This window comes from Balearica regulorum, chromosome 19 (assembly GCF_011004875.1).
Source record: "Balearica regulorum gibbericeps isolate bBalReg1 chromosome 19, bBalReg1.pri, whole genome shotgun sequence".
NCBI lineage: Eukaryota > Metazoa > Chordata > Aves > Gruiformes > Gruidae > Balearica > Balearica regulorum.
The window spans coordinates 3,585,945-3,604,037 of record NC_046202.1 but is presented as its reverse complement, the minus strand read 5'-3'; the positions used below and the strand labels follow the sequence as shown (position 1 = coordinate 3,604,037).

The following is an 18,093-nucleotide window of genomic DNA, read 5'->3' as shown; positions in this document are numbered from 1 at the left end:
ACTTCTGGAAGAGAAGAGGCATTTAAACACACAGACATTCTGCCAACTAAGCTGCTTCACTGCAACAGCTATTGTCTTGAAACAGTTTCTCTTGCACTCTCTGATGGCTCTGAATCCATTATCCTTCTATTTCAATACTGTTTGTAATCAGTTGTCTTTTCTGAACTGTACTTTGCTTCATGCTTAATCCTAAATCCCCTTACCCAGACAAAATGCCCATCAACTTTAATGGGAGCTGTAGCTGAGTAAGGGCTGAGGGATCTTAATAGCCATCAAAGGTCATCATTATGTAAAGCAAGTGTATTTGCTCTTAAACATGAAGACTCTTATTTTCTATAGACTTGAGTACTGTCTAAGCATTGTAAAATATATCTCTTGTTCTTTTAATTTCAACAGCTTTTCTTCGCTGTACCTCTTGTTCCAGGATTTGTGTTTCTCTATCTTTTTTTCTATTCCTGTTCATGTGGTAACATCAGTAATGTTAGCATGGCTTTGGGAGTGTGTATGTTTCTTCTGATAGATTGTGGACAGCCCTATTTAGCTTTTTTTAATATGTCTGCTAACAGGCTGAGAGTTATTTTATAACTGGTCTTTCATTTTAATAGCATTCTGACTTGATGGGATAGCATTCTCTGAGTTACAAGTATTAAGGGAGGACAAGTGTAACCCCAACTACTAGTTTTTGGCTTCTGATTTATTTTCATTTTTCTAAATATTATACAAAGACTCAGCTTTGTATGTCCACTGCACATGAAATTTCCTGTTAGCAGGAAATATGAATGTGTGTTCACGTCTGAAGTGATTTTATTACAATACTTCTTTCTTAGCCTGGATCTAAAAGAACAGTGAATGGCGCTGATGACAAATCCAACTGCAAAGAGGCAAAAGCAGGAAATCTAGACCCACTGTCATGCATAAGTAAGCTTTATTTGTTTTTTCTATATAAAATACTAGCTCTAAACATTGGATTACTAATATGTTGTGGGAATTTGGAAACATAAGCTTCATTTGCCCTACTGAAATTTTAAGACAAAGGAAATACTTCAAAATGTATTCGTGCTCTAAAGCCTACTTCTAATGTGAAATTAGGCACTGCAGATCTCCATAAAATGTATCCAACTCCACCTTCATTGGAACAACATATTATGGGATTTTCTCCAATGAACATGAATAATAAGGAATACGGCAGCATGGACACTACACTTGGAGGAACAGTACTTGAAGGGAATAGCTCCAGTGTGGGAGCTCAGTTCAGAATTGAAGTAGATGAGGGTTTCTGCAGCCCCAAACCTGCTGAAATAAAGGTAGGTAGTGCTGATAATCCTGATAAATGTTTCTGATTATTATTGTGGAGTTTATTACTTAATCCTGAATAGGAATTGTGGGAAATTAAGTACAATTTGTAACTTATGTCCTCCGTTATACTGGGGAAGGTAATGCACGTTCTAGAAAGTAGTATATAGTATTTTACTATTAGGTTTCAAGAAAGAGTAACACATAATTAGCCATTAGTAAGCTGAATGCATTTCAGTAATTGTGGTTCATCGTTTGTTTTGTGTTGGCTTATTGCTTTTTGGAGAACCATGGGTGTGAATGATGTGTGTATAAATCTTTCTCTTTTGTAGCTATATCAGGATTAAAGAACTACTGCTTGAATGTAGTCAGGTTTTTTAAGAAACATTTTAATTGCTGAAGTGATTTAACTTACATGCTGATGCTTTACCATGTCTAACTTCTAGGATTATTCTTATGTTTATAAACCTGAGAATTGTCAAGCTTTAGTGGGATGTTCCATGTTTGCACCACTGAAGACGCTTCCCAGCCAGTGTCTTCCTCCCATCAAACTGCCAGAAGAATGCATTTATCGCCAGAGTTGGACTGTGGGAAAGTTGGATTTACTTCCTCCAGGACCTGCCATGCCATTCATCAAAGATGGGTATGACTTGTGCCGCACATGTTTAAGCTTTGTAAGGTGGTCAGTTATCTGCACTATAGGAAGTACCCCTAAATTTTTTTTAAACTTTGTAAAGACACACTGTGTTTATACAATTGAAAAGAACCTTTAAAAAAAATCATTACGATTTAACCTTACTGCAAGAGACTGTCTTCTTAAATAGCTTCTTAACCGTGCATACATTTTATTTGTTGTCTCATTTAAAGGTTTCTTGGGGAAGCTTAATGGTGCAAGTCCAGTTTTAATAAGTAATGAAGATGGTAACAATCAAGATAAATGTAAACTTGGGACTTGTTTCTGTGGTGGTGTTGTAGGTACTGTAAGGGCGTAGTAGGTGGTGCTTCTGTTGCTTAAATTATTTTCTTAAATAGCAGTAATCTCCACTGTATTGGGACTAGGAAAACATTTCCTTTGATCAGAAGCTATGCCCAGTGTGACATTGCCTGGTAACAGCAGTATTGCAATAGGCATTTCTGTAATCCATATTTGGTAGCGATGGTCTTGCTGGCAGTTACTCTTGAAGAAAATATTCCTCTCTCTCTTTCTCATTAGTAGCTGGTATAAATACGTAGCCTCCTTGTTGCCTAATCCATTTATTGATAAAATTACATGAACATTAAATCTTGGAGGAAATACTGATGGTGCTTCCTTTAGGGTCATTCATAAGCAATATGTTTCTAGGTCTCATTAGCATTATAGGTCTTTGGAGATACTCAGCTGCTTAGAAAGATGATGTTAAACGTTTCCAGGTGATACTTTCCTCATGGATCCAGCTGAATCTACTGTTGGTAGACGAGATATATTTTCTTAGTGTGTGTCAGCACAATGTGTAAATAAAACACGAACAAAAAAGGTGTCCTTTAGGCTCCATACAACCATAGAATTTATAATTTATTCTGACCATACTTGTTTCCTGGAAGCTTTGTGCAACGGAAAAGACAAAAGGAGGCAGGGCAAGTTTCTTTAACAGTGCTGTTTGTGGGAGTCCTGCAGAGTCATTTAGAACAAATGCTCTTGTAAGTTCCTTAGGGAATGAAAAAATCTTGCTGTGGATTATGAAAGACTAGTTTAAAAAAGCAAATTTTAATTAGGAAGAGCCTTCTTTAGAAATTTGAGATTTAAACTTCAAAACCAGTATGTTATGTACTTAAAGTATTTCCTTCTTCTTGTGGCTGCTGTTAGTGATGGAAGCACTATGGATCAAGAGTATGGCCCTGCCTACACACCACAAACTCATACTCCTTTTGGGATGCCACCAAGTAGCGCACCTCCCAGTAACAGTGGAGCTGGAATTCTCCCTTCTCCTTCTACCCCTCGTTTCCCAACTCCTAGAACACCAAGGACTCCTCGAACACCTCGTGGAGCTGGTGGGCCTGCAAGTGCACAGGGTTCAGTCAAATATGAGAACTCTGATTTATACTCACCAGCTTCCACACCATCGACATGTAGGCCGCTTAATTCTGTTGAACCTGCAACTGTGCCTTCCATTCCAGAGGCACACAGTCTTTATGTGAATCTCATCCTCTCAGAGTCTGTAATGAATCTCTTCAAAGACTGTAACTTTGACAGCTGCTGCATATGTGTTTGCAATATGAACATCAAAGGTGCTGATGTTGGAGTTTACATTCCTGATCCAACACAAGAGGCCCAGTATAGGTGTACCTGTGGTTTCAGTGCTGTTATGAATAGAAAATTTGGCAACAGTTCTGGACTGTTTCTTGAAGATGAATTGGATATTCTAGGACGTAATACGGAGTGCGGCAAAGAAGCAGAAAAACGCTTTGAAGCTCTTAGAGCTACTTCTTTCGAACATGGCAGTGGAGGACTGAAAGAACCTGAGAAGCTGCCTGATGAGTTAATACTGTTGCTGCAGGATCAATGCACCAACTTGTTCTCACCATTTGGAGCAGCAGATCAAGATTCCATTCCCAAAGTTGGTGCAGTTAGCAGCTTGGTACGTGTAGAAGAAAGGGATTGTTGCAATGACTGCTACTTAGCCTTGGAACATGGACGGCAGTTCATGGACAATATGTCAGGAGGGAAAGTTGATGAAGCACTTGTGAAAACTACTTGCTTGCACCACTGGTCAAAAAGAAATGGTAAATATTGAAAACAGCTTATTTTCTACTTGTCCATCTATGAATTTTTTTCATTTTTTTGTGGTTTTTCCTTTGTGAGTATTGGATACTTAAGACTGTTTTTCCACCTGCATGCTTGCACAAACTTCTATTCTAACAGTGCTCAGAATAATCATTCCTTTTACATTCTGTGCTGGTATGATACACCAAGCAGAGTGTAGGCCTTGCCTACCATCCGTTGTAAATTCCTAACATAAATTCGAAGTGTAATGTAAGACCACAGTAACTGTCCACAACACTTCACTAGGCTTATTCTTTTAAAGCAGCTTTTGGTGACTGCATCCACAGAGGCTCTGTGGAATGAGTGTACGTAGGAAGTGTAGGTGGTTCCAATGGTGACTGTATTGTCAAGGCTACTGTGGCAGAATTAAACAAAATCTATGATTCAGTTGGCTTCCCCCCTTTCTTTAAGGGGGGGGAGCGGTAGTTTAATACCATGTGTGGCAAATAAAGCATTATTGTAGCCTTCACTGTATGTTGGATCTGCCAGAGATCCTTGGATTTTTCCTTCTTGGGCCTGACTAATGATATACTATCTCATGGAATACCCTTTATTGTGTGTATTTCCATACTTCTCTCAATAATAGTCTTTTCAAGTAGCAACTCTAGCAGGGTGAACAGTGAAATATGAAACTTTGATAGCAGTTAGCTGTGATTCATAGTTTTTAATGAGGATGAGGAGGACTAATATTAAAACACAGCTAGGTTTCTGTGTATCAGTGGGGGATTAAGTTTAAAAGCCCAGGCTATAGATAAATCAATGTTTTCAGGCACCCAGGAGAAGACTCCGTGTTACTGTGACCTTGGTATTTAAGATAAGAAGATGTAAAGATATTTTTAAACAAAGGCTATGAAATGATGTCCATACCAAATTTCATGTCAGTTTTTTATTCTTAAACACGGAACATTAAATGGCATAGTGGTGTTAAAATGGGCTGTGACTGTTTGAGGCTTCCCTCAACTTGCACGAAGTGAGCACTGGGTGGCAGTCTGCCTAACCCTCCTCTGTTTGGAGGGAAAATCCTGTAGTTTAAGGGTTGTACAACTTGCTTGTAATTTTTTTTATTTTAGGGGTTTTTCCCGTAGTTTAAATCATAAGGTGGTAAGGCTTTCAAGGGAAGAAGCTCTACAGAAAAAAAAAAATTCCTTCTGTGTTTCTTATGAGTGGTTGAGAGGGGAAGAGGGAGAACTCTAAATCTGTGCACTTAGCTTTTTATATCGTGGCCTTTGGGTGGCCTGTATGTACATTTCAGAAGAGAGTGACTTTGTGTAAAATCAAGGTGACTTAGGATTCTGGGTTGTTTGTGGAGGGCTTTATTATATCCTGTTGTTGCAGTAGGCCTTGACAATTTTTTTTTTGTCCTTTCAGTTGTGGATGTGAGCATGCAGTGTTCCCAGGACATCCTTCGTATGCTCCTCTCGCTCCAGCCAGTTCTTCAGGATGCAATTCAGAAAAAGCGAACAGTCCGGTCTTGGGGTGTGCAAGGCCCCCTCACGTGGCAGCAGTTTCACAAAATGGCTGGCAGAGGCTCTTATGGTAAACTGCTGTGTAGACTCCTCTCTGTTAACCTCTACTTGATCGGGCCACCAAACCTCAGTGGCCGGGTGCTGTTCAACCTATTGGAATTCTAAACAGCATTTGACCTTTCTTTAAACTAACAAGAGCTAACAGGGGAGAATTCTTCTCTTTAGAAAAACAGAAAACATTTATATTCCTTAAAACAATAAATGAATTAAAGATCTATGTATTTCAAATTAACAGCTTCAGTTGCACTGTTTATATACACCTGACTTTTCCAAGTGAGGAACTGAAATTGCAAAGATGGATTTAACATTAAAAACAGTAATTACTCTGGGTTGGGTTTTTTTACTCAGAAGAATTACTCCACTTTTAATAACTCTGAAAATAGCATAGTTAAAAATATTGGCTTTGAAATGCTTGAAAAAGTGTGCTTTATTGCTCAGTAGTTTCAGAACTATGTTGAAGATCTGAGGTTATCCAGTGTGTTGCCTATGGTAAATATTTGAAGTAGCCAACACATGATGCACACTTACAGATACAAGGTAAATTTTGTGCACTCAAGATTTAAACTGACTTCATTAGCATATGAGATTGATTTACCACTATGTAAAGGAGTGACCTTTCACCAGCAGATCTTTTGTAGCTATATTTAGAACATGGTAATTATATGTTTAAAGTACATGTAAATACATGTTTTTAAGTGTGTTGTTCTTGGTTGTTTGGGGGTTTTTTTCCCCTTCTGTGGTCCTTTACATATCTGCTTAGACTACTTCTGTTTTTTCCCCCCTCTTTTTGATCACTCTGTGGGGAAGTCTTCCTGGACAGTAAAGATCTGTTCCTGATTGTCTGTATGCTTATAGAAATATTAAACAGCTGTGGAACTTCTTGAGGCCCTGGGAGATTTCAAATAAAAATAAATAGCTGATGTTTTTTTGCAGAGGGTGGGATCACACATGCAGGTTTTTCATTTGTATCTGTTAAAATGAGAACTGTTCCATTTATAATCAGGGCTACTTCCTGTTAAATGCTGGGAAGTCTAGTGTTTTTTCTGTTCATGTTTCCTAGAAGCAGGGTGTTAATTTTAAATCTCCTGCTTAATATATTGGATAATGTGTCTTCCTTTTCCAGGAACTGATGAGTCCCCGGAACCACTGCCAATCCCAACATTTTTGTTGGGATATGATTACGATTTTCTGGTGCTGTCTCCATTTGCTTTGCCATATTGGGAGAGGCTGATGTTGGAACCTTACGGATCTCAAAGAGATGTTGCTTATGTTGTGGTGTGCCCTGAGAATGAGGCTCTGCTGAATGGAGCAAAAAGCTTCTTTAGGGATCTGACCGCAATATACGAGGTGTGTTATTTATGGTGGTTAGCAAGGAAATGGATTTTTGAAAGACTGTTTCTAATACATCCTTATAACTACTTATCAGGCTTGTCTCGGACAATATAAACGCTTGCACAGAATGCTGTCTCAGCTGCTAGAAAGGATTTTAGGAAGGGGTACTTGGAAGATAAGGGTTGTTCATGCTGCTCACCATTCCTCTTAGTAATAGCTGTTTTGAGAGTCTTTATCTGATAAACGCCACTCAGTGGTAAAACTCTGTATTGCCACTTTAATTGTTTTAGCTACATTTATTTAATTAATTAAATGCATATATTACTTGGGTTGTGATTAAGATTAGAGTAGATGATGTATCAACCTGTTTTTCTTGCATTTAGGAAAACCTGAAAATAAGCCAGAAAATGACTATTAAATATTTCATACTGGTGTAGTAGTCTAGAATTAAATGTTACTTTGGAACTCTGTGTGTGTGGTATTTAACAGTTTTTAAGGCTTACGAATTCCTTATCTTGTACCTTCTATTTACCTTCTTTGCAGTCATGCAGACTTGGTCAGCACAGACCTATCTGTAAGTTACTACCTGATGGGATCATGAGAGTTGGACCTACTGCTTCGAAGAAACTTTCTGAGAAGTTGGTCACAGAATGGTTCTCACAGACAGCTAATGCCAACAACGAAGCATTTTCCAAACTGAAATTATATGCCCAAGTTTGCAGATATGAGCTGGGTATGAAAAATTTTTTTAGTGTTATTTCATACAATTGCCACTTACTCCATTCCGATAGAGGAGAAGAAATCATTGCATTTATTCATTGAGTCTTACTGTTTGTTGCAACTTTCTGGCTTTAAGCTTGAGGAAGAAATAAATCCAAACTCCCCATATATTTAGATACGTGCTAAAATGGCTTCTTATCTAGCAGTATCTTTAGGGACCAGCAGTGTTGCTGTCTGACAGGGACTTCAGTTGTCTTTTTCTATTGGTGACTTACTTATGTTCTGAAGCAGTGATTTCTAGCAATTCAACATGGCTAAAAAAATTATTTTTAAAATAGATTTCTGGATATTTCTGGAAGAGTCTCATGAGAATACTAGAATTTGAAAATTTACTACAGGTATTTTAGTTTAAGAGGTAAAACTTACGCTAAGGGTTTGCTCTCTGTTTTGTTAAAACTGTAGACTTACATAGATGAAGTATGCTTAAAAACAGATGCAATATAACATTTTCGCTTTTTTCTGGTTTTAGGTCCTTATCTTGCTTCTCAGCCTTTGGACAATTCTTTACTTTCCCAAACCAATCTGGTCCCTCCTTCCAGCCAGCCGGCATCTGCTGTGCCCCCAGTGACAGCTAATGCTGGAAATCCTAACACTCCATCGTCTGCTCCTGCAGCTCCCACCAGTAGTGCTATCACAGCAACATCAAACAGTGCCATGTCTTCTGCAGCTACTACAGCTAATTCAACCTTGACTACCACTGCCCCGTCATCCTCTTCTGCTAATATAGGCAGTGGGATACCAACAAGCAAGCCTTCTTCCTTTCCGCCTTTTAGCAGTATGAACAATACCACTTCTGCCTCCCTGCCCACTCAGGCAGCAGCAGTCCAAAATGGACAAACAGGAGGACAGCAGCCACAGCCAACACTGCAAACAGCAGGGATGTCTGGAGATGCTACTTCAACGCCTGCACAGCCCCATCCAGAGGTTTCTGAAAGGTAATGAACTGCAGAGTCAAACCTCCTTTGGCTAAAAAAAAAAAAAAACCCTCAGCTCAACTAATGTGAACCTATTAACACCGTTCTTATCCCCTCAATAAAAATCACGTTTCTTTTCTAGTGACCAGGCTGCTTTTTAGGGAGAATAAGAGTTCTCCCTAGAGAGATTGGAGCTGAACTTTTTGGTTCCAATCTTAGCTGCAGTACTAATTCCATCTCAGTGTCTGCTGTGGTACAAAAATAAACTTTATCTTTTTTCTTCTCTCTCCAAAGAGGAAAAATGCACCAAACTACCTACTTCTATATTTTAAAGGAGGAAGGGGGGCTAGATAACTGGGACCATCTTAAAGTTCTACTTTCTGTTATCCAAGTTACATTAGTGAAGACAGCTTTTACTGAGAGACTGACCTTGTACCTATCCTTGTTCCCCAGTTGAAGCCATAGAACTATGTGCTGTTGAGCTTCTGTAATAAAGAAGGCTAAAGGAAAGACAAGTGATACTGAGTTGCTGATGAGCTCGCATACAAAAATGAAATTAAAAGACTGGTTTTTACACCACAGTTGACTCAAAGGTCTTTCAGATTAATATTTGACAATTTGATCTTAGTTTTAAAGTAAATATAAGTCATTATAAAACTCAGAGTTTTGTAACTGGTTTCAAAATTTCATTTCCAGCACTATGGATCGTGATAAAGTTGGAGTCCCTACAGATGGAGATTCACATGCTATCACCTATCCACCGGCAATTGTAGTTTACATAATTGATCCTTTCACATATGAAAAAAAGGATGAGAACAGTAGCTCATCTAGTTTGTGGACACTTGGACTTCTGCGCTGCTTTTTAGAGATGGTTCAGGTTCTTCCTCCTAACATCAAGAATATCATTTCTGTGCAGGTGAGCCAACATTTATAGAAACATGCCGAACAAAGTATCTTTGGCTGTGGCTGTGTTTTGGAGGCGATAATGCCCTCATGAGAAAGTTTCATTTGCTTTGTAAACATTACATACGGTTCTACAGCCATTAAATCATTAAGATTATAGTTTTTAGAGCTGGTTGGGTGTTATTAACCAAAGCCAAATCAGTCTTATCTCTGAGGAAACGTAGTGGCCCACTCCGGTGATGAGCAACGTATAGGAAAGCTGCTTGTCCCATCACCAGAATCTGTGCTGTCGGCCTGACCCTGCTGGCCTTTAGTCAGTGCTCCTTCCTGATGGACATCTGCCCATAATGCTGTCAGCAGCTGCAAAACTAGTTAAAACTAGAGGGCATTTTTTTGGAGGAATCATTAAGATTGTCTTCTAAACAAATTTTTTTTTCTTCTCTGAAGAAAATTGCAATGAGAATAATTGCTTGAAGTCCCCCATAGCTTTGGAAGAATTGGCAGGAGATATCCAAGAACCAGAGGAATTTGATTGCAGAGTAAAATTCTAAAAGCAGCATACCCAAATACTATGTCAAAAGCCATTTAATCTGATGATGAAACACTAATTTATTCTTCCCCCCCCCCCCCCCCCCTATAATCTGTTCTAGATTGTCCCATGTCAGTACCTTCTACAACCTGTGAAACATGAAGACCGGCAGATTTATACTCAGCATTTAAAATCTTTGGCATTTTCAGCTTTTACTCAGTGTCGGAGACCTCTTCCAACTTCCACCAATGTGAAAACATTAACTGGTTTTGGCCCAGGTTTAGCCATGGAAACTGCTCTTAAGAGCCCTGATGTGAGTGTTGTTAATGCAGTTGTGCAAATATGCATGTGTCTGTGTTTATTAAATCACTGGTGTCTTTCATGTTAAGTAACTGGAGTTATTCTTAGGAGTAATTGCTTCCTGAAACTTCATTGTCTGTTCTGTCATTTTTATAGAGACCTGAGTGTATTCGCCTATACACCCCTCCTTTCATACTGGCTCCTGTAAAGGACAAGCAAACAGAACTAGGAGAAACTTTTGGAGAAGCTGGCCAGAAGTATAACGTACTTTTTGTAGGCTACTGTTTGTCTCATGATCAAAGATGGCTTCTTGCATCCTGTACAGATCTCTATGGAGAACAGTTAGAAACTTGCATAATTAATATTGATGTACCAAACAGGTAAGAACAAAACTGTTTAATTTTTAGCATGTATGTCGTCTTTCACTCCCCTGAAGAATCAGTTTGTTTATGGTGCTGTAAAAATAACTCTTTTGTAGACTTGCTACATTGCAAAACTAACTAAAACAAATGGATATTTTTCATATTATCTGCGTATTGTTTTGAGTTAAATTTCTAGAAGAACATTATTTGGTTTCATGTGATTCTTGAGTATGTTTATGTGTTCATACTCCCACCTGCCCACACACACTTACTGGCTTTTGATGTCAGTATTAGAATGTGATTAATTAAAAAAACAAACCAAACAAATTGAAGTGGCAACTGATGTACTACAATACTACCATTCTTGAGTCCTGTGAATTTTCAGGTTAATACAAATAAGACATTCCAAATGTGGCAATAAAAAAACCTGTTGCAGATGGGCTCTAGCTTTGTTTTCCTTTCTTAATTCTAGAGCTCGCAGGAAAAAGGGCTCTGCCCGCAGACTTGGTCTTCAGAAACTCTGGGAATGGTGCTTGGGACTTGTGCAGATGAGCTCTTTGCCGTGGAGGGTTGTAATAGGCCGTTTAGGAAGAATAGGACATGGAGAATTAAAAGGTAATATTAGCATTTTTAGAGTCTAAAACTTGGTTAAGCTTTCATTTTTCAGTAATACAAAGCGTCTGTCCCTGTTTCTGGAAGATATAAATAATTTTTAGAGTTACTCTGTGTATTCCAGACTCAACAGACGTGAAGTTTGCACCACACACTATTATATGTAAAATATGTATTCTGCAGCACGCACTGTTCTTCTAGATAAACCTATATCCTTTATATCCTCAGACTGGAGTTGTTTGCTGAGTCGCCGAAACCTGCAGTCCCTTAGTAAGAGACTAAAAGACATGTGCAGAATGTGTGGTATCTCTGCTGCAGACTCTCCCAGCATTCTCAGTGCTTGTTTGGTGGCAATGGAACCACAGGGATCCTTCATTATTATGCCAGGTATCTGAGAAATCTGAGAATCTCTCTCTCTCTCTCTCTCTCTCTCTGAAACTCTCTTTCTCTCTCTCTCTCTCTCTCTGAAACTCTCTCTCTCTTTTTTTTTTTTTTTTTTTTTTCCTTCTATGGCAAGGGAACTAATAGTTTGGGTTTAGCAAAACTAAGGAAATACTTGATTTCTCTTCCAAAGATTCTGTATCGACCGGCTCTGTATTTGGACGCAGCACCACTTTAAATATGCAGACGTCTCAGCTGAATACGCCACAGGACACATCATGCACTCATATACTTGTGTTTCCCACATCTGCATCCGTGCAAGTAGCATCGTCAACTTATACCACTGAAAACTTGGATCTGGCCTTTAACACAAACAACGGTTAGTAGATTGGATTTATTCTTGTTTTAAAAACAAACTAACAAAAAAACCCTTGCCACTTATAATAAGCCTAAGACTGTTTATTCTGATGAATCACAAGATTTATATGGAAAATCACTTGATTTCAGAATGTGTTGTCATATCCTGTAAGTTGGGAAACTATAGAAATTCACTGGTCTTGTTCTTTTTCCAAGATGGAGCAGATGGAATGGGAATCTTTGACTTGTTGGACACTGGAGATGATCTTGATCCTGATATTATAAATATTCTTCCTGCATCCCCTACCGGATCCCCTGTACATTCTCCAGGGTCCCACTACCCCCATGGAGGTGATATGGGCAAGGTAACTATTGGAGTAAATAGAGTTATGTGTGTGCATCTTGTTTGTTTTTCTTCATCTGCTAATTTCCTTTTGTGGAATGAAAGGTTCCTATGGAATGTTTTGAATCAATTGGGTATTGGATTGTCTTTGCAAGATTCATGTAATGCTTGGATATTTCAAAATGCTTTGTGTTTTGAAAGCTACAGATAACTTCTATTAAGTTTGTGCTCTCCTAATATCAAACCTTTGCATGTTGTTTTACAGGGTCAAGGTACAGATCGATTGCTTTCAACAGAATCTCATGATGAAGTAACAAATATACTGCAGCAGCCATTGGCCCTTGGTTATTTTGTGTCAACTGCCAAAGCAGGTCCCTTGCCTGACTGGTTTTGGTCAGCGTGTCCTCAAGCACAAAATCAGTGTCCCTTGTTTCTTAAGGTACTGCAACTTCGGCAGCTGTACAGCTGTCTTCCTGGATGGTCTGTCATAGAAAGTCGGGCAGGGATCTGAATTATGACCATTGTCAAGTTTAAAACAAAATCTGTGCATGTCTTTTGTAATATGTCTGCTTTCTCTTGAAGAGAGGTTGGGTTTTAAATTTTTGAGCTTTGGCTTTTGACGTTTGCCATTTCTAAGGGAAGAAAAATGATTAATGGAAGTAACAAATGTTCTGAAGGGTTATGCTCTTCTGATGGTGTCTTCGTGATAGTCTGGGCTCCCTTCTTTTTCTGGCTTTGTGCTATGGTATTTTGTGAGAATAGGTTGAGTTTCTAGAAGATCTCTGGTTAATGTTTGACTCCCATGGGGACTGGTGATAGAGAGAGAAGTACACAAGTCTAAAGTAATACCTCATTTACACTGGGTAAAAGAAAAATAATAAATAAATCTTTTTGTATTGCACAAAGCATAATAGCTAGGTTTTCCATGTTAGCTGTTGCCAAATGATAATAATTGTGTCATCTGTCTGGATATTGTCTGATTTCCTTATCTTTTTATGTATCAAGACATATGTGGCACATTTAAGGCTATACATTAGTATACAGAGAAACTTTCTGTATATAATATTATTCACTTTTTAACTTAAATTAGCATCTCTAATACCATGCTTTATTTTGTAATGATACAGATATATCTTCTTCAGCCCTATTTGTGTCTGGATTAGCAGTTCCTCTTGGCCTAAGCTCAGCTGTGGCTTTGGTATAAGACTTTTTTTTTTTTTTTTTTTTTTTTTTTAAAGAGAGGATTTATTATGTACCCTAAGCAGCTCTATATATGCAATATAAATAGACAAGTCTTATGGAAAGCAGCTGAACTTCCAAGTCTGTATATTACTAGACATCTTGGGCGACTTGAGTTGCTTTTTTAATAACCACTTAATGTAGCAAAGAGATTAAAAAAAAAATAAATTCCTAAAATATATTACACTACTAGCACTGTGCTTTTAAGAGAGATATGTGTACATTTCCTTTATGTTCTGATAATTCCTGAACTTGTTGATGGCCTAAGGATAAGATTTGTTTTGGCTTGTGTGTCAGAGAATAAAAGTGACTGCAAGGTACAGGTCAACAATAGAGAGGGAGGAAAATACACTGTAGCAGAATCAGACAGTAACTGCTGGCATCTTTCTTCCTTTCTTAGGCCTCTTTGCACCTCCACGTGCCTTCAGTGCAATCAGACGAGCTACTCCACAGTAAACACTCCCATCCACTTGATTCTAATCAAACTTCTGATGTGCTCAGGTATGTATTTTTGATTGATCACTTGCAAAAATATTGTGCATTTCATTTTTAATACTGCTGCAGAGAAGCTATGTATTTGTTTCCTTTTCTTGCTGTCAGTTTTTTCTTTGCACTGCTGATGTCCTTAGTACAGCACAGAGGCAATATAAATTGCGGTGCTTTGATAGCTTTATCACAGAATAGTGCAATTAAAAACATCTCTAAGCCCTTCTTTATCCAATCAGTGTTGTTTACAACTGAAAATACTTGAAAGACAATGAATTCCTCAAGCTAGAAGAGAGTTTGAGGTGTAACACAGAAGACGGTGCCTAAATGAGTGGAAGATAGTTATAGTTAAGCCAGAGTCATGTGGAAATACTGAAATGCTGAAGCACAAGAGTCTAGAGAGACTCATGTAAACATAGGACACTTGTTGAGAAAACGTAAGATTTTTTTCTTCGTGTTTTTTTGCTATGTGCACCTCTTGACATTAAGCATGGACAATTAAAATGACAGTTTTCCACTGAAAAAGTTTAACTTTGAACTGCTTGTAAAAATTCTGAAGGCATGTTATTTCAGAATGTTGGCAACCCTATTTTATGTTTTTAATACCAAAGAAACTGGTTTACATTAGATTAGGACTGTAAAATACTGGTGGGAAGATCCGTTGGCTTGATGGAAGCTTGTTTGCTTTTCAGGTTTGTTCTGGAACAGTACAATGCACTCTCCTGGCTAACCTGTGATCCTGCAACCCAGGACAGACGGTCATGTCTCCCAATTCATTTTGTGGTGCTGAATCAGTTGTATAACTTTATCATGAATATGCTGTGATCTTCATCTGAATTTTGCAAGACAAAAATGAGGAAAAGGGATATTTCACTGCAGGACTAAGTTATAATTCTTCTCAGTGCAAGTTGTTTGTGATGGGTTATGAATCTTGTTACTTCCAGCAAATATTGTTTTGACTTGTGAGAGGGGCACCTATCGCCCCGCTGTCTTTGAGTCATCGACTATGGGGGACGCTTTAGAATGATGATCAGAAAGTGTATTATAACATTTTTAGTAGCAAAATTAACCATTTTTCCCCAGCCACAGTATTTGTGAAGAGTAATGAGCCATAGTACCCAGTCATGGTTAATGAATATTAAAAGCATGGAGATGAGAAGAAACATGAGGAACAATAAGTTTCAACCTATGGCTTCGGAACATCAAGATGTTCTTGTATTGGATTATAGTACCTAGTATTCAAAAATGCCTGCATCTCTTATTTATTGTAAGTTTTTAAATGTATAAATTGTCTTATATTTCTTAACCTCTTTTATAAAAATTTTCCTAGAAGGTTTATACTGCCTTCTTGCTTTAAAGCAATTGGTCTAAAATATATGTAATCGTCTTAATTAAAAGTTGCAGTAGGTTGCTTTTAGAGTATTATTTTTTTGTAAGGGGTGGGTGGGGACAGTAAATTTGTATTGTCTTGATGTACAGTTTAATGGGGATAGAGGGGTTAATGTCCATACCATTGTGTGTGGGGGATTTACAGCTAAGCTGTAGTTGCAGAGTACATGTACAGTAATGAAGTTCACTGTGTTTATATAAATTGAAAAGGTACCGGGTCTTACAGCATTTTATATCACACCTTTACAGAGTAACAATGGCAATATATAAGTGATATTGTAGGTGGTTTAACTTGTAGTGAGAATAAAATGAATAAACTCTTCAATTGAAGTTTGTGTTATGGTTCAGGGCTGTGGCTAGATTCTCAGATCTATTTCCAGTATACAAGTTTTAATATTACAAGAATATCTATTGTGCATTTTTGTTACCTGGATATTCTTGGTACTGTGGTGACTCTGTTAGTTTCTTCCACATTTGTGATAAAACGTGAATCTGATATGGAACACACAGAAAACTCTGATCTTATCCAAAGTCTCCTGTAACACTGAAATTTAGCCCAGCTCTAGCCATTTTACAAATGCAAAAATAGTCAATCTTGACTTTAAGATTGGTGTGTGTTTAACTAAAATGTGGTGTATATAGATTCTCAGTGAATTCTGGTATTCAGATTTTATTCCACTAGTAAAAAAAAACAGCACGAAACCCTGAACATTTTCCTTTTTAATGTATTTTTGGCACTGTGGTGAAGGTCCCAAGTATCAGTGTACGGCCTTCCCCATATCCCCTTTTCAGGCTGTGGCTGGGGCGTGTGCCGAGGAGGCTTAGCCCTCCCCAAGGAAGGGACTGACAAATCACAAGGCTTTCCTAAACGTCTCCCTCTACCTGCAGTCACCATTTCTTCTCCGTAGTTTCCTTCCTTTCTCCTAGCACATGCCAAATGTCTGATGCTGCTCTAAAATAGCCCCTACGGGTGCTGAAGAGCAAGTGCATATGCTTTTTCTGGGTTCCTCATCTGACTGCCAGATTAAAAACTTAACTCCTGCAGCGCTCACGTGAGCCTGTTTGCGATAACCCGTGTCCTGGGTCTTAACACTGTCCGTCTCGCTGGTTTAAACCTTTAAAGGAGCAAGTTTTAAGATCCATTTGTGCACCCGCTGTTAATCCCCTACAAGGAAGAATTCGCTTGCATTTACAAAACTTAATGTGTTAATGAAAAATCATGTTTTGTAAATGGTAAATAGCTGCCTGAGGTAATTTTTCATAGAAACAGTCTCACTGAATCATGTATATACAATATTAGCAACTTTTTTGGTTTTGTATAAAGAAGTTGTACAATTGGTGATGAAAATTTTCAGTCATTTCTTCAAAATAACATGAGTGCAATCAGAAGCTAGCATATTTTGATTAATAGAGTTGAAAATTGGGTCTGTCCATTACTTTATCCTAATAACAGTAGTGCACCACAGATTAAACAGCATAGTTTTGTCTTACAGAAGGATTTTTTTTTCCTCATTTGGCTGAGATTTTTGAAGTGGGAAGGTGCTCTTAAAACTGGAATTACTTTATTTTATTTTTTAAGCTTTGTTGCTAAGTGGTCATTTTTAATCCTGGCTCAGTTAGCCAAGCTCCAAGGTTTTGGTGTGGCTTTCTTTGTGTTAAACCTGACTTGTATTAATGAAGGTAAGTGAATCGATGCCTGAAAATTGGTGTAACTGTATTCTGTTACCTGGACCACAGCCTTCCCTGTGAAATTCCAACTGTGAAAGCCGCCAGTTTCCCGTTCCCCCTGCAAGCACAGTTAAAGTAAATTTTAATACTGTAACCACTAGAAAAGATTAGGAGAGGGCCGTTTCTGGAGCGAGAGTCACAGCTGGCAATGTACGTATCAAACCTGCCAGCACCATGAGCCAGCTGCTACATTGGGCACGCTTTTTTTTGTTAGCTACTTTTATTTAACTATTTTAAGTGCACATAATAGCTGGTTTATAAATAAATTTGTCACAATCCAGTAATTTGGGTTCTTTAGCAAGTACAAGCTTAAATATTTGAAAATTTCAGCTCTAGCTTCTCAAAATGGCCTTGCAAGAAAATACTGTTCCTGGCAGTGCTCTGTTAAGTAGCTGTGGAGGTTTACCTCCTCTTAGTATCCAATGAAAGAAGAATCTGAGATCCTTCCATTATGATTTTAAAAAAAAAAAAAAAAAGTATAAAAGTACTTTAACCTAGCTATTACCATATTTAAGCCATTTAGTCACCTTTGACTCACTGCTATTTGGATTAGATTTCTGAAAACCCTGTCGCCAGACCGGCAGGCTGCCAATTGTACTTGCAAACAACCCTTAGATTTTTAAAGTAGCTGTAACATTTAGATTCTTTCTAACATTGCCTGAAATAATTACAGATAAATGAATTTATATTTAAATCCTCAGCTATGTTCTTACTTAGCTGTCAGTTATGGCGCAGATTATTGTATTTCTATATTTACCTCCATTGGTAATTTTAACTTCATGTGTTGCTATGAAGACTTGCAGATGTCTTTTAATCAAG

General features: G+C 38.0%; 1 protein-coding gene across 1 annotated transcript in view; it reads left to right on the top strand.

Annotated features, from left to right (window-relative positions):
* Window positions 1-17,042, top strand: part of MED13 (mediator complex subunit 13) — a 56,173-nt gene extending 39,131 nt beyond the window's left edge. The window contains exons 13-30 of the mRNA XM_010309105.2: window positions 828-918; window positions 1,090-1,304; window positions 1,740-1,936; window positions 3,137-4,053; window positions 5,462-5,629; window positions 6,743-6,966; window positions 7,495-7,684; window positions 8,201-8,666; window positions 9,342-9,561; window positions 10,199-10,390; window positions 10,534-10,757; window positions 11,212-11,354; window positions 11,580-11,738; window positions 11,926-12,111; window positions 12,306-12,454; window positions 12,698-12,871; window positions 14,072-14,172; window positions 14,850-17,042. Coding sequence (XP_010307407.2) covers window positions 828-918; window positions 1,090-1,304; window positions 1,740-1,936; window positions 3,137-4,053; window positions 5,462-5,629; window positions 6,743-6,966; window positions 7,495-7,684; window positions 8,201-8,666; window positions 9,342-9,561; window positions 10,199-10,390; window positions 10,534-10,757; window positions 11,212-11,354; window positions 11,580-11,738; window positions 11,926-12,111; window positions 12,306-12,454; window positions 12,698-12,871; window positions 14,072-14,172; window positions 14,850-14,982 — 4,149 coding nt within the window. The 3' untranslated portion in view covers window positions 14,983-17,042. The remainder of the gene's footprint in view (window positions 1-827; window positions 919-1,089; window positions 1,305-1,739; window positions 1,937-3,136; window positions 4,054-5,461; window positions 5,630-6,742; window positions 6,967-7,494; window positions 7,685-8,200; window positions 8,667-9,341; window positions 9,562-10,198; window positions 10,391-10,533; window positions 10,758-11,211; window positions 11,355-11,579; window positions 11,739-11,925; window positions 12,112-12,305; window positions 12,455-12,697; window positions 12,872-14,071; window positions 14,173-14,849) is intronic.
* Window positions 17,043-18,093: the final 1,051 nt, after the last annotated feature.